This window comes from Callorhinchus milii, unplaced genomic scaffold (genome assembly GCF_018977255.1).
Source record: "Callorhinchus milii isolate IMCB2004 unplaced genomic scaffold, IMCB_Cmil_1.0 Scaffold11, whole genome shotgun sequence".
Taxonomy (NCBI): Eukaryota; Metazoa; Chordata; class Chondrichthyes; order Chimaeriformes; family Callorhinchidae; genus Callorhinchus; species Callorhinchus milii.
Window position 1 is genome coordinate 13314002 of NW_024704752.1, and position 13493 is coordinate 13327494.

The window sequence follows — 13493 nt, forward strand, 5'->3', positions numbered from 1 at the left end:
TAAACCCTACCTAGGGAACTATTTTATATTGGTCTTTATATTTTCTATATTTCAAACTCAAACAGTAAGCCCCTCACCAACACAGTATATAAAAAAACATATTAATTCCCAGTGACATACAATCCAGAACTGCGGCAGTTTCCAAGAAGAGTGTTTGACTATAGATTGCAACAAAAAGGGAAAAAAAGGCTTGATTTTTATCTGATTGTTAAACTGATAAAATATGTATTGACTGCAATTGTTGAATAATCATCTGCGGATCGTAACTTTAAATCTCGCAATGATTATTCTACAATCAATAAAACTTCAATGTGTGCACCATAACACGTCCATTACATGGATAATGCTGGCTGTTCGTGTCCTCTATGACATCGACTGTCAGCACAAAACATGACCCCAAAAGAAATCAGTCTTCCTTAAACTACACGGTATAAATTATTAAAAATATTGGATGCATGGGGATGATTGCAAAGTTGTGATCTCAGGCTGCAGGCCAGTTGATGGCTGCAGCTTCTCTTTCCCATGTTCAGCAGTGGCACCTCTGAGTCAGAAGGTTGTGTCAAGATCCACACTGGGACGCAGTGCTCACAGTTTAGGCTTTCAGTCCATTGCTCTGATGGGGAAGTCCTGCTGCATTGCCCTTCAGACGAGATGTTAGACTGAGGTCATGGCTGCTTGTTTAGGTGGACATTCAAGATCCCATGACACTATTTCGAAAAGAGAAGGAATTTCCTTCCCCTGCCCTGAGTAATCAGATAAAATTCATTTCATGGCTGTTTGTGGAACCTTGATTGCCACATTCACCTAAAAAAAAGCCACCGCACTTTACGTAAAATCCTAGGCAGCACCTCGAGGCCCTTCAATGACATGATATGTCACATGCAAGAATTATTTATTCAGTAACTCTGCTCCTTTGTGTTCCAAACCAAATCCTCCAGACTATTCATCAAGCTATATTTTTTAGGATTAGGAAATAAACGGTGGGACAGTTGATTTTTCATTAATAAAAATAATAAATCTGCTACTATAAATCTGATACTAGTGGTACCCGTTACAGCTACGCTTGCAACCAAAGGATCCAATGTGGAATGTCGATTTCAGTATTATTATACTCATATTATTATACTTTATATTAGATTATTGTACTTTACATAACGATAGGAAATTCCCCCCAAAATATGCCCATGGTTTCTCTGTCACTACTTTGTTGCAAAATATATCAGTACAGATGTATCTGTCAAGAAGAATGTGATTTCCTCTGTTGCTACTTTGCTGCAGATTACCATCTATACCTCATATTTTGGGGCTTAATTAAAACATTTTTTAAATATAGGAGATCCCAAAACAAAATATGCCCATAACACTCCTGCTTGCAAGATCTTTCCGATGAGGTATAAATCATGTCTCTACGTCAATCGGTTATTGCGATATTGGCGGATACTCAGGTACACACACAGACATTGTCGTTTTATTAGTATAAGACAGATATAGATATAGAGCATTATCACATGGTCGAGACGTCACAAAGCGCTTCACAGGATATTCTGTAAAGTAAATTGACTGTATTTTGTGGGTGAACTGAGAATACGAATATCAAGTGAGTGCAGTAAATTGCTGGCCAACATTTTAAGCTGCACATTTAAAAACCCTTAGACTATTAGCAAGTCTGTGGAAACTGTCTTTGTGGACTGATCGTTGCTATAATTTTCCCTTCACACTGCGTCACCAGTAACAAAGCTACTCAAAACCCATTTTTTTTTATTGCTACAATATTAAAATAACGCAAATCAAAATATTAACTGGAGGAGGCACTGTGCACAGTGTCGGCGTAAAGACACATGGTTTCATTTGGTTTAAGAAGAGCAATGTGGAGCCTGCAACACAACTCCTTGCTCTCTCCAGCTTATCGGCTTCAGCACTTTATAGCAAGTTACACTTTGACACCGTGTCTTCGATGTTACAAAGCTATAATACAGCAAACCGCCTCTGCTTTAAATGGTTAACTGCTTGGGGAAGTGGGGAGGCGGTAAAGTAATTTCAGAATACTTTTTGCGAACGTTATAAAATAAAGTGTTGATGTGCTGTTTCCCAGCAGTGGCGTTTAAATAATGTAGGACAGTTTATGTAAAAATTGTAACTTTAAAAATGCAATTAAGAAAAATAATGAAATCTCTGTAAGCTCCTTAGAGAAATGGTTGTCAGTGTGGAAACTGAGCTAATGCTAAACCCTGCAGAAAATTCTTCAAAGCCTCTTGTCTAAATTATGTTCATAAATACCTGTACACCAAGTGATATAACACTGATGATATTTACTCTGAAAGGCATGTGTGACCGCATTAAAATGCATGTGATACTGACTACAATATAATTTATAGAATATGCACTAACTGTGATTATTCTTTGTTTAATGTATACTGACCTTATTCTTCTTACGAAACGTACTGTAGTATTATTCTTCATCTGATACACATTGTTTTTCTTTCTGTACCTATGCATCCACTATAGGCTTATACAATATATTATATACTGACTGTAATCTTTCTATGTGATATATTTCTAATATTTCACCATCCTAAGAACATCAATGCTGCAAGGATTTCAGTTGTTTAAAGAGAAGATCCAGAATCACCTTCTCAGTACGATACGCAATAAATGTCACCAATGCACATACCCCGAGAGTGATTTGAAATACTACTGACTGATAATCTGTGTATGATAAATATTGATTTTAGTTACTTCCTAATATTGAAGAGTGGATTTTCATTTGATAAACTTACAGTGATCAAATCATTATCGTCAGTTCCTCAGTGTGGATAACATCATGCATCAACTATATGGAATATTCAGTCCATTGTGAAATTTGTTGGTAGCAAAAATCAGACCCGTAAATAGCTCAAGATAGTGTTAGACTTCAGCTCCATCACGAACTGCTTATACAAGGAAAAATAGAAAACATGAGCAATGCTGGCTGTACAAATTCTGAGTGCTGCAAAAATGATTAAGTTACATCAGCCAAAGGATGGGAGTTTGACTTTCCATACGCTAATGTTCATGTCATTTAGATTATTGCTAAACAGAGAAAAGAAAATTAGGATTTGTTTTCTGTTGGTTGTAAAATGAATTTCTGAAATCATTTGGGTCAGTCTCAATACATTTCTAACTCCTGATTACAGCCACTGATTTTTCTGGGAAATTCACCCCTGTTAAATGTTTAATGAGGAATGAGTTGGGCTGAGGTTATGTACCAACAGTCAAATTCACTATTCAATTCCACATATTGTATGAAGAATTGTCACTTGAACAAGTAACCAGAGGACAGTCAGCACCTGTGAAACTATTGTGTATACTGGCGCAAGTCAGCATCTTCACGAGTTAAAAGAGAAAATGGATGGGATTTATTTTCTAAAACAAATCTCTGAATTAGAACGGGTATTAAAATAAAGTTGTTTATCAGGGATGCTATTTGTCACAATGTAATTCGGTAAAAAGACTTAAAGGAAGCTCAGTAGAACTGGTGTATAAAGCACTAATCTACACCAAACATGTGTTACTTGACAAATAAATACAGCTCCAGGTCTAGAAAGCTGAGATCTCGGCCCTTGTGATGATCTTGACATAACTTGAACCTTTTACAAGGCCTGCAATTTACTCCCACTAGGCATTCAACATTTCCTCCCATTTCTCCCTATGCATGGATTCAATCATTGCATCCTGAATGGTCATCCAATGAGTCTATAGACAACCATAATTCAGTTTAGATCAATAATTAGGCAACCTGTAGATAACCAGTCACTACTCTTCACAGTAAAAACCCTGCGGTATACTTTGAGATGTTTTAACAATGGTGTAATATGAAATTCAAGGTTTATGTACATATTTACATATGAATAAAAATACACATACAAGCATCAGAGAGAAACATGTTAATTAACCATAGTTGCGAAAACACTGGATTACAAGTGCCATTTAAGCATCTTAATCCTCCGAATTTTCAACCTTCCAGAATTAATTTAACTGCAATCTAATACTGTGACATGGGAGTAAAGAAATAATTTCCGCTGTCTGCCCGAAGCCCTTTGTGTGTATCGCTTCTTGTCCTTCTGCCAATAAGGCTCCCTTCCTCCTCTCCTGAAGACCCTGACTCATGCTGAAGTATGGTTCCTGACACTAGTAGCTCTCTGTAACTTGCCCCAACCACAATTCTACATGAGTCAGCCCAGGCCTGTGAGTGAAGGCAGGGTATTTGATCATGCAAGTGACTGTCCAGTTCACCACCGTTTAAGATGGCAATGCTATTAGAGAAAGTCGCTCTACTTAGCATATTAATAAATTTGGAAAGTAACAGTGTTCGCTCTGGAGAAGCACATCTGCAGAGCTTTGCTGCCATTGCAGGTTGAGAGAGCTAAGGCGGTGGGTACCTGTGGTATAACTGTGATACCAGTACAGGACAGTACTGCCATGTGATAGTTCTCCTAGAAACTTCAGGAATATTCTCATCATTCACACTTTCTTTGTGTTGCCAATGCAGCACTGGAATAGAAGACAAACAGTCCTGTTGTGCTTTTTTTTTTGAAAGAGTTGAACAGTGCTTGACACAAATAAATTGAGATGGTCTGGAGAGCCATCACTGCTGCCTGAGATTTGTCAAAACACAGCAATAAACAGTGAAACGAAGTAAAAAGAAATTCTGTGCCTCGTTAACCAGTACCTAAACATTCTTGAGCATCTCTCTGTCCATAGCGGGGAAGGAAACTCGGGAGTTACAATAGTTAACCGATTACTCTGTTGGCCAAATCCAACACAGATAGGAAAGAGAGAAAGTATATTTTCTAAAGACAGCACCACCTTTGATGCCTGGCGTGACGAGGGCGAGTAAAGTGGAGGCACTGAGGAAAATCAGGTGTTTATACACTACTACCTACTGGTTAAAATATTGTATTGCATAGGATAATAACTGACTAAATCAAGCTCTTGGAAACCTTCTCTGCAATTAGAAGGATAAAGAATCTTGTGTTAATCATTACATCCCCCCCACCCCCTCCCCCCCCCCACACACACACACACAAAATAAATGCATCGTTTTATATTTCAGGTGAGTTGGATTTTTTTTTAATAAAACTGAAAAACGGATGCAAAGAAATTAATAAATACTGAATGATGGAAAGGCGGATTCCCAGTGGGAAAGGGTCGGTGGGATTGGATTGCCTTCAGGTAGATTGGACGGTTTAGCACGTAATGCATTAATATTTAGCTGCTCACTGAGATCTGGAACAGTCACAACGCACAAAACCGTCTCTCTTCGGTGCAATTGGGGCAGAAAAACACACACACACACACACACACACACACACACGACGTTGAAATGGAAATGGAATATTAAAATGTCGAGTACGAATTATTGGGAAATAAGGATTTTTTTTTAATAAGACACGAGTTGACATAAATTGATTTGGGGGCTGACGTTCCTTTCACTTCTGGTTGACGATATTTAACTGTCGCAACTGTTGGCGACTGACACGTTCGGTCCCGACTCACCAGCGAATTGCGCATTAAGGGCGCAACGTGGAAGCGGATGAAGTGTCCTGTTATCGCCCTTAAGGGGGGGAGGGGGGGTGGGGGTGGGGGGGGGGGGGAATCCACGTGCATTTTTATCTCGAACGATGCCTTCCCGTTAATGGGAGAGAGAGAGAGAGAGAGAGAGAGAGAGGGGGGAACAAAATGACACAGCGCAAGTGGTTAATTTTATTGTGCAAAAATAAGGCATTTCGCTGAGGAGCGCAGACACGAACACTCTGGACCCGTCAGTCTGAAAAGGCATCACTTCCAAACTCTTTTCAGTCGTCTCTCTCTCTCTCTCTCTCTCTCATCTCTTTTGTCCGCAACTACTTGTGGCTGTGTCTATTTTTTTATTTCCTAACAAAAAATCCTGTCATTCTCTCCCCCCTCTCCCCCCCCCACCACCCACCCACCGATGAAAGGATCTCTCCATCATCTGACAGTGTTACCCTCTCTAAAAAAAAACCACGCGGGCGCTTCGCAAAGACGGGTCAAAAATAGCTGAAGTCACCAGTAAAACTCCAGAGGGCTACACCTGGGATTGAACCCGAGCCGCTGAGCTGCCCCGACACCAACCCGAACTGAGAGCGAGGAGTAGCAGTCAATCCGACTGCGTCCTTCACTGTATCACATCCACAGTGTCCTCCCAACAAAGCATCTTTGACGCTTGTCTTCATAATATTGTTCCCACAGATAAATAACGTGTGTGTGTGTGTGTGTGTGTCTGTGTGTCTGTGTGTGTGTCTGTGTGTGGGTCTGTGTGTCTGTCTGTGTGTCTGTGTGGTGAGACCTCGGGCCATCCTGATATGCCACATTCTGGCAATAATACAATTTGATCTTGAGAATGAGTTGGGACTGAACATTGGATAGTGTTGGTGTTCATTCCCGGACCGTAATGATGAGTGTTTTCCTCTGACTGTGGCTCTCATCAAACCCAATAACACGACACAGGCAACAGAGCGACCGGGAAAAGAAAAAAAGTTTGACCCGTTTTCAGAAAGCTTTGTGTTTCCCCCCCCACACACCCCCTCCCCCCACACACCCACCACACCCACCAAAAAATAAAGGGACCGAACGAGCGCTACAGTCGTTATCAGTAACGAATGAATCGATCAATAAGTAAATGGTCACTTCTGAGGTCCGTCAATCCGTGTGGATGTATCTTCTACCAATTGTTCGGCGCTCGGGGTACAGATCCATCCCCTCCGCTCCCCAGAGAAATCGGATCTTACCCCTATCATTGGGACCTCATCAACAACTGCTCCACTCCGACGTATCACTGGGTCAGAAATTCCCCCCATTTCGCGAGAGCGAAATTCGGATACCTACGATATATAATAATAATAATACATTATACCATCAGCCGCGTATCTTTGGTTGTGTAATCTGTGTTGTGTGTTTAATTTGTGGTGTGTGTGTGTGTGTGTGTGAGTGTGTGGGGGGTGTGGGGGGGTTATAGATTATCATGTTATGCAATACAATGCCACTTTTGTTCAGAACCAATGTCAATGATCCACGTTCCTTACTCCCTGTCCCTCGGCTGTGGAAGGGTTAAGCCAGTTAAAAAGCAGCAAAAAATAAATAATGGCGAGGCTCTCCCACTCTAAAATACACACATCATCTACAAAAGAAACTTGGGCGCCCCCAGCAAACTAAAACCCTTAGTTATCTGTGCAGACAAACTGGACAGTCGGGAATGCTCCCTGGACTCATCTGCCTTGGCTTCTAACTCTGTGTGTGTGTGTACATATATATATATACATAATACTGTCACAACAACTGAGGCGTCCTATGTATTGTAAAACTGCTTCAGGTGACCCTTGTCCGTCCCTCTTGTACTTTAAAATGAGTCAAAACATCTATCAACACATTGTCTCACACACTCTTGTTTCCTTTGAACTAAAACGTTAGAGCAAACGCTGGGAATTTGAAGCGACTGAGGAATATCATTCTCCATCCAGCAACACCGGGGCCAGACTTTTGCTGTGTTGGACTGTGTTTTCTGGGCTGTTCGATGTAGTTTTCGCAAACGTTTTTTTTTTAGAAAGAGGCGTTTTATGTAGTAGGCGGGATTTTGTAAAGGAAGGGGGGAAAAAAAAAGTTACAATAAGTCTTCGTCCGGTGATCTTAGTGTTTCTTGACATCACTTTCATGGACCGAAAACAACCCCAAACTCATGTGTCACCTCCTGGACGATGGCTCGTTTACGAACAGCAAAGTGCGTGAATGGATCAGTGGAGAGAAGGTGGTTCGCAGGGAAAGAGTTACACAAAAGATTACTTGGGGGGCTGCTTCGGTTTGTCGCGTTATATCATTCAGTGAAAGAGTGAGGAGGAACACAGAGAGGAGAGAGAGAGAGACAGAGAGAGACAGAGAGAAACAGAGAGAAACAGAGAGAGAGAAAAGATCCTGTCTCTTTCATTTTGTGTGTTATTCCCTGTACAGCAATGGAAGCAGTCAGCAGACAGGTGCACAAGTCACCGAGCCCGACACACACTGGTCTCTCAGGGACTATGGACAATTGTTTCCATTTCATAAACACTCCCCTAAGGGCAGCTTCACATTTCCCAGGCAATTATTTATTAAATGGTGCATGATAGCTGATTTAATTTGTATTTGCGAGGTTTTTTTTTTGTCATACTAACAGGACGCGTGAAAGGAAGGAGAGTGTGTGTGTGTGTGTGTCTGGGGGGAGTGGGGGGAAGGGATGGGGGTGGGGGGGGGGGTCTATTTTTGGTATTTAGAGCAGCTGAGAAATATCACGATTATTTTTTTTGTTGTTGTCGGTGTTTAACACACTGACAAACAACATACTGCGCGCTGTGTTTGATCTGCATAGGCAATTTCCCAGGCGGTGAGCGAATCCAGCCATACTACCCAGAAATAATAATTTGGCTTTTGTGAATCAAAGTGCTTCGCTATCTTAATCTTTAACGGGTGACGAATGGCGCTTGTATCATGTGAAGTGTTATCCGCTAAATACAACAATTAAAATAACATCCTATAGAAGGAATTTGTGAGCTGATTAATTGAATAGCCTTTCTAAGGGAGAGCTATTGTGACTGTGCAATAGGTAGTAGGATGCAGGGGGTGGTGGTGGTGGTGGGGGGGGGGACACAAGCAACTAACACAATAATAATTTAAAAAAAGGGAAATGCATTCAAATAAAATAAAAAGCCTCACCCCCCTCCCCCCCCCCACACCCCCACCCCCCAACCCACACAAAAAAAAACCTCTGTGTACAAATCTGAATGCGAAAATAAAAGCAAAAGCGATCGCTGCTTGTGATGATTAATTTATCATATTTAAAAGTCCTCAAGTTGATGATTGCAAAAAGGTTTGGTGGATGGAGCCTTGTAGCTGGTAACATGATCGAATCTGAATTTGATTTATAGACTGAAGAATGTAGTCTATTTAACACCAACCGATTTCAGGACAACAAAAGCTCCCTTTATTTAACCCCCTTTTCCCTTCACCCAGCCTTTTCAGACTCGTTTTTCATATATATAGATATATATATCTATGTGTAAAAAAAAGTAAGCGACAGATATTTATTTTATTTGTGTATATATATATATATAGTAGAAAAAAAGCGTCTGGAAATGTCAGTTGCTGTTAGGTCCAGAGCCAGGGCTCGCTGTAAAAGCAATTGCCAGGCTGCGTTGTCATTAAAAAAAAATACTCCTAGTTTGCAAAACGATCTTTCACAAATAATGAAGGCGTGAAGTGTTTTGTCGTTAATCGTCCTCTCCTCTTTGACAATAGTCCCATCTTTCCTTTCTTTTCTTTTTTCTTTCTCTCTCTCTCTCTCTCTCTCTCTCCTGTGGGTATTATTTCCCCTCTCCCTGTCTTGATTGGATGCTCAGGGAGTTTAGTGAACGCCTAGTTATTATGTCAGTTTGCGTGCAGACCAGACGCACTTGACAAACCGGGGGGGGAGAGCTTTGAACTTCGCCGCTCTTTGGCTGCGATTCACCAGCATTTCCTCATTCCCATCCAGGTGCTTGCAGGCTAGACACCTCCAGGAAGAGAGCTGAAGCAAGCAGGAGAGAGAGAGAGAGAGAGAGAGAGAGAGAGAGAGAGAGAGAGAGAGAAAAGAAAAGAAACATTAATCATAAGCCGAAGAACAAGAAGAAGAAGAAGAAAAAGAAGAAGTGGAAGAAGAAGTGGAAGAAGAAGAAACACACCACTAAAAAGCTGACCATCAACTGGGCAACTGAAGAACCCAGAAACCTCTTGCGATCTCTTGAGTTGCACCCAAGCTTTTCCTACAAGGGTGTTCGCCTCCTGGTACAGAAGAGGTTTGGAGTGACCGGATTGCTTTTCTTCTTTTTTTGGACTGGAATGATTTGTTGAGGACGATTTTTAGCGACAGGTGAGCTGTTGAGCGGTGTGTGATTTCCAAGTCAACCGTTTTCCCTTTCCCCCCCTCCCCCCTCCCCATCCCCCCCTCCCCCCCATCCCCCCACCCACCCCTACCTCTCCCTCCCGCAAGATGTCTAAGCCTGCAGATCACATCAAGAGACCTATGAACGCTTTCATGGTCTGGTCAAGGGGGCAGAGGAGGAAGATGGCCCAAGACAACCCCAAAATGCATAATTCTGAGATTAGTAAGAGACTGGGCGCCGAATGGAAGTTACTTTCAGAGGCTGAAAAAAGACCATACATTGATGAAGCCAAAAGGCTGAGAGCACAGCACATGAAAGAGCACCCAGACTACAAGTACAGACCCAGGCGCAAGCCCAAGAATCTCCTGAAGAAGGACAGGTACGTCTTTCCTTTGCCTTACCTTGGGGACACTGATCACTTGAAGGCTGCAGGACTGTCTGTGTCTGCAACTGATTCGCTGCTGAGCGCATCGGAGAAAGCTAGGGCTTTCCTGCCCCCATCAGCACCTTACTCCTTGCTTGACCCAAGTCAGTTTGGCTCCAGTGCTTTACAGAAGATGACCGAGGTGCCGCACGCCCTGGCCACCACCACCTTGCCCTACGCATCCACCTTGGGATACCAAAATGGGGCATTTGGGAGTTTGAGTTGCCCAAGCCAGCACACACATACCCATCCATCACCAACCAATCCTGGCTACGTAGTTCCCTGTAACTGTACCGCTTGGTCCGCCTCTAGTTTACAACCACCCGTTGCTTACATACTTTTCCCTGGGATGACGAAGGGTGGGCTAGACCCCTACACTTCAGCACATGCACCTGCAATGTAAGCCAAAAAGAGAGAGCGAGAGAGAGAGAGAGAGAGAGAGAATTATCTATGAACTTGAATTCAACATTGCATGTTCAATACACACAACAAAAACTGAAATCCGAAATGATCAAAAAATGCTGAGCCTGGAAGGGATTCCAACAGAACTGTCAAAGAATGAATGAATGAATGAATGAACAGTACTGAGATAGATTCCCTCGACTCCAGCACAAAGAGCCGCAATGTAAGCCAAAATAATATAATACTAAATAAAAAAAAAGACTGCCTCGGATCTTAAATTCTACATTGCATGTGACACTAAGGACTCCAAAAAAAAAAAAACTTTTCCCGAGTCTGATGCAGACTCTTTAAGAAATATAAAAAAGGGAACTTTGACATGGATTTTAAAACAAGAAGCATCTATAAGCATGACTTTTTTGGGGGATATGTTGCTCAAGGCAGGTTACAGAACTGTAAAATTGTATATGTTCTCTTTTAATCGCTGCCACTTTAAAAAAAAAGCAGCTTTGATTTTATTTATTATTATGTATATTGAGTCTATAATACAATGTTGTCTTTTTTTTGGGACCTGAACTCTTTAAGTCCTTAAATTTACTTTGCACAACATTTAAAAAAAAACCTGTATTAAATGTTACCATCAAACAGTAATAAGTAGCCATTTTCCTAATTTCAAAAGCATTTTGAGAAATAACGTTTAACATTATGATAAGGGGGTATTGTTTATATTTTAAAAGAAAATGGACAGAGTAAGAATAGAGTGTTTGCTTATATTAAAGATAGTCCTCACTTTTTTTTTGTTCGTCCAGTGAAATCGTTTATGGTTTTATTTTAGACAGAACTTCAGCTATGAAGCAGCGTTGTATTTTTTAAAAAATGACAATTTAAATATGTTAACGTATGTCTTGAAAACAAGCTGTATCCGGAAGGATTTTACCTCGTACTCTGTTCAATGGCTGAACAAAGACAATGTTTTAAATAAAGACAAACTGTCTACAAATATTTACATATAGTATGTTGTGTGTTCAAAACTGTAAATCACCAGAAATGTACACGAATGTTGCACTATGTCTTTTGTTTAAGAGGGAGCTATAGCGAGGACATTATCGATTGGATTATAGTTTTCCTTATATACTACATTATTTTGATATAATGCTCCCGTGATACAAGGATGACTTTGTACCAGCAGCAGCGTGATAATTAGAATATAATTAACAATGCAGCCCCGTCTCTTCAATCATGTGTCAAACAGTGTACATGTAGATCATGATATCAACTTGAGTGCAACAAATTGGGTTTCTTAAAACCCCCCACTCACACCCGTGTAAAACAGTTTCAGTTGAGTTTGTCTGAAGTAAGTAAGTAAGTCCCCCCCCCCCCCCGGACCCCCTGCGTTTTCACGTTCAGTTAAGTTCCTTTGCTGGGTGAAGAATGGTCTTTTTTTTCTTTTTCTTTTGCAAATCTCAATACGAAGGTGGAAAAGCAAAGTGAACCTGTGCGCACCTCCACACACACACACACACACACACACAAAAAAGGTAATTTGATCCACGCAATAGCTTGTAGCAGTTTCGGTGCCAAAATTGACAAGCACTTAGCTTAGCTTAGCTTAGCTTTGCTTTGCTTTGCTTCCGTGTGTGTAGATTGCAGGGTTACAGCGCAGGGCTGAGCATTTCTTCAAAAATCACATTGAAATAAAGGCAACAGTTTGGATTCAACGCATCGCATCAGTGCAACAATCTGCACCAAGTGGCTATTTTTTATTTATTCATGCTGTTTACTCACCTCCACCACCCCCCCTCCCTCCCCCCCCCCCCCCCCACCCCCCAAAACATATATATTTCATGTTTTTTAGATAATATATTTCTTACTGTTAGGTTACTTTTGTTTGCTGCCGTTGCAATATTGCAATCCTCTCCGAGTCAGCTATTTGATTCAGCCTCTGCTGTCATGGAGCGTATTTGCTCCTCTTAGTTCTTTTTTGGCACCTTTAACTTTATATTTTTAAGACTCTTCGGTGTTCCTGTGATCCCCCCCCAACCCATCTGCACTACCTTTGCACTCATGCAAGATTCCTTTATTTTGTTGGGAAACATCTTCCATTGTCTCGTCCACTACCTCTTTAATGTCACTCATTTCATTATTAATTATTACACGGCTTCTCCCTAACGTGAACCGGATAGAAGAGCGAGCACAAAAGATTTGCAAAACAATAATAATAATAATAATAATAATAATGCGTTGTGAAAGTAGAATGGAGGTTTGATTAAAGAATCTGGAGCTATGTCAGATTGCAAAACCAACAAAAAAAAACTGTACTTGCAACAAAAAATGTTAGCTGAGAGGGTTCTCATCATTCGCTATTGTGAACGGGTCTTTTCAATAAAGAGTTGCAATTGTCCATCTGGCTGGAATGAATAGCAATGTGGTGTATGTTTGTATATATGCCTGTTTCTATTCTCTCCAAAGTGCTCCAAAATGATGAGCATGTCAGCATCACACATCACTGCAGTTGAAAACACAATCAAATATACGAAGATTTGAATGGGTGAAATGAAAGGCTTTTCAATAACTGAGGGATGGGGGGGGAGGACAAACAGGTAGCAGAAGCCAGAATAAACACACACACACACAAAAAACGCTGAAAGGGTATTAGGAGGGCTCAGCCACCCCCCTATTTTAACATTACAAAACCACTCCACAAAAGACAAACAATTAGACAATGT

The 13493-nt window shown here is 41.1% G+C and overlaps 1 protein-coding gene across 1 annotated transcript; it reads left to right on the forward strand.

Annotated features, from left to right (window-relative positions):
- Nucleotides 1-10034: 10034 nt before the first annotated feature.
- Nucleotides 10035-11773, forward strand: sox14 (SRY-box transcription factor 14). Its single transcript, XM_007887116.2, has one exon. It carries the CDS (start codon nucleotides 10052-10054, stop codon nucleotides 10769-10771), a length of 720 nt encoding a protein of 239 aa, XP_007885307.2. The 5' UTR covers nucleotides 10035-10051; the 3' UTR covers nucleotides 10772-11773.
- Nucleotides 11774-13493: the final 1720 nt, after the last annotated feature.

Excerpts from the sequence above, each read along its gene's own strand:
- sox14 (XM_007887116.2), top strand. The coding sequence starts at position 10,052 with ATGTCTAAGCCTGCAGATCACATCAAGAGACCTATGAACGCTTTCATG.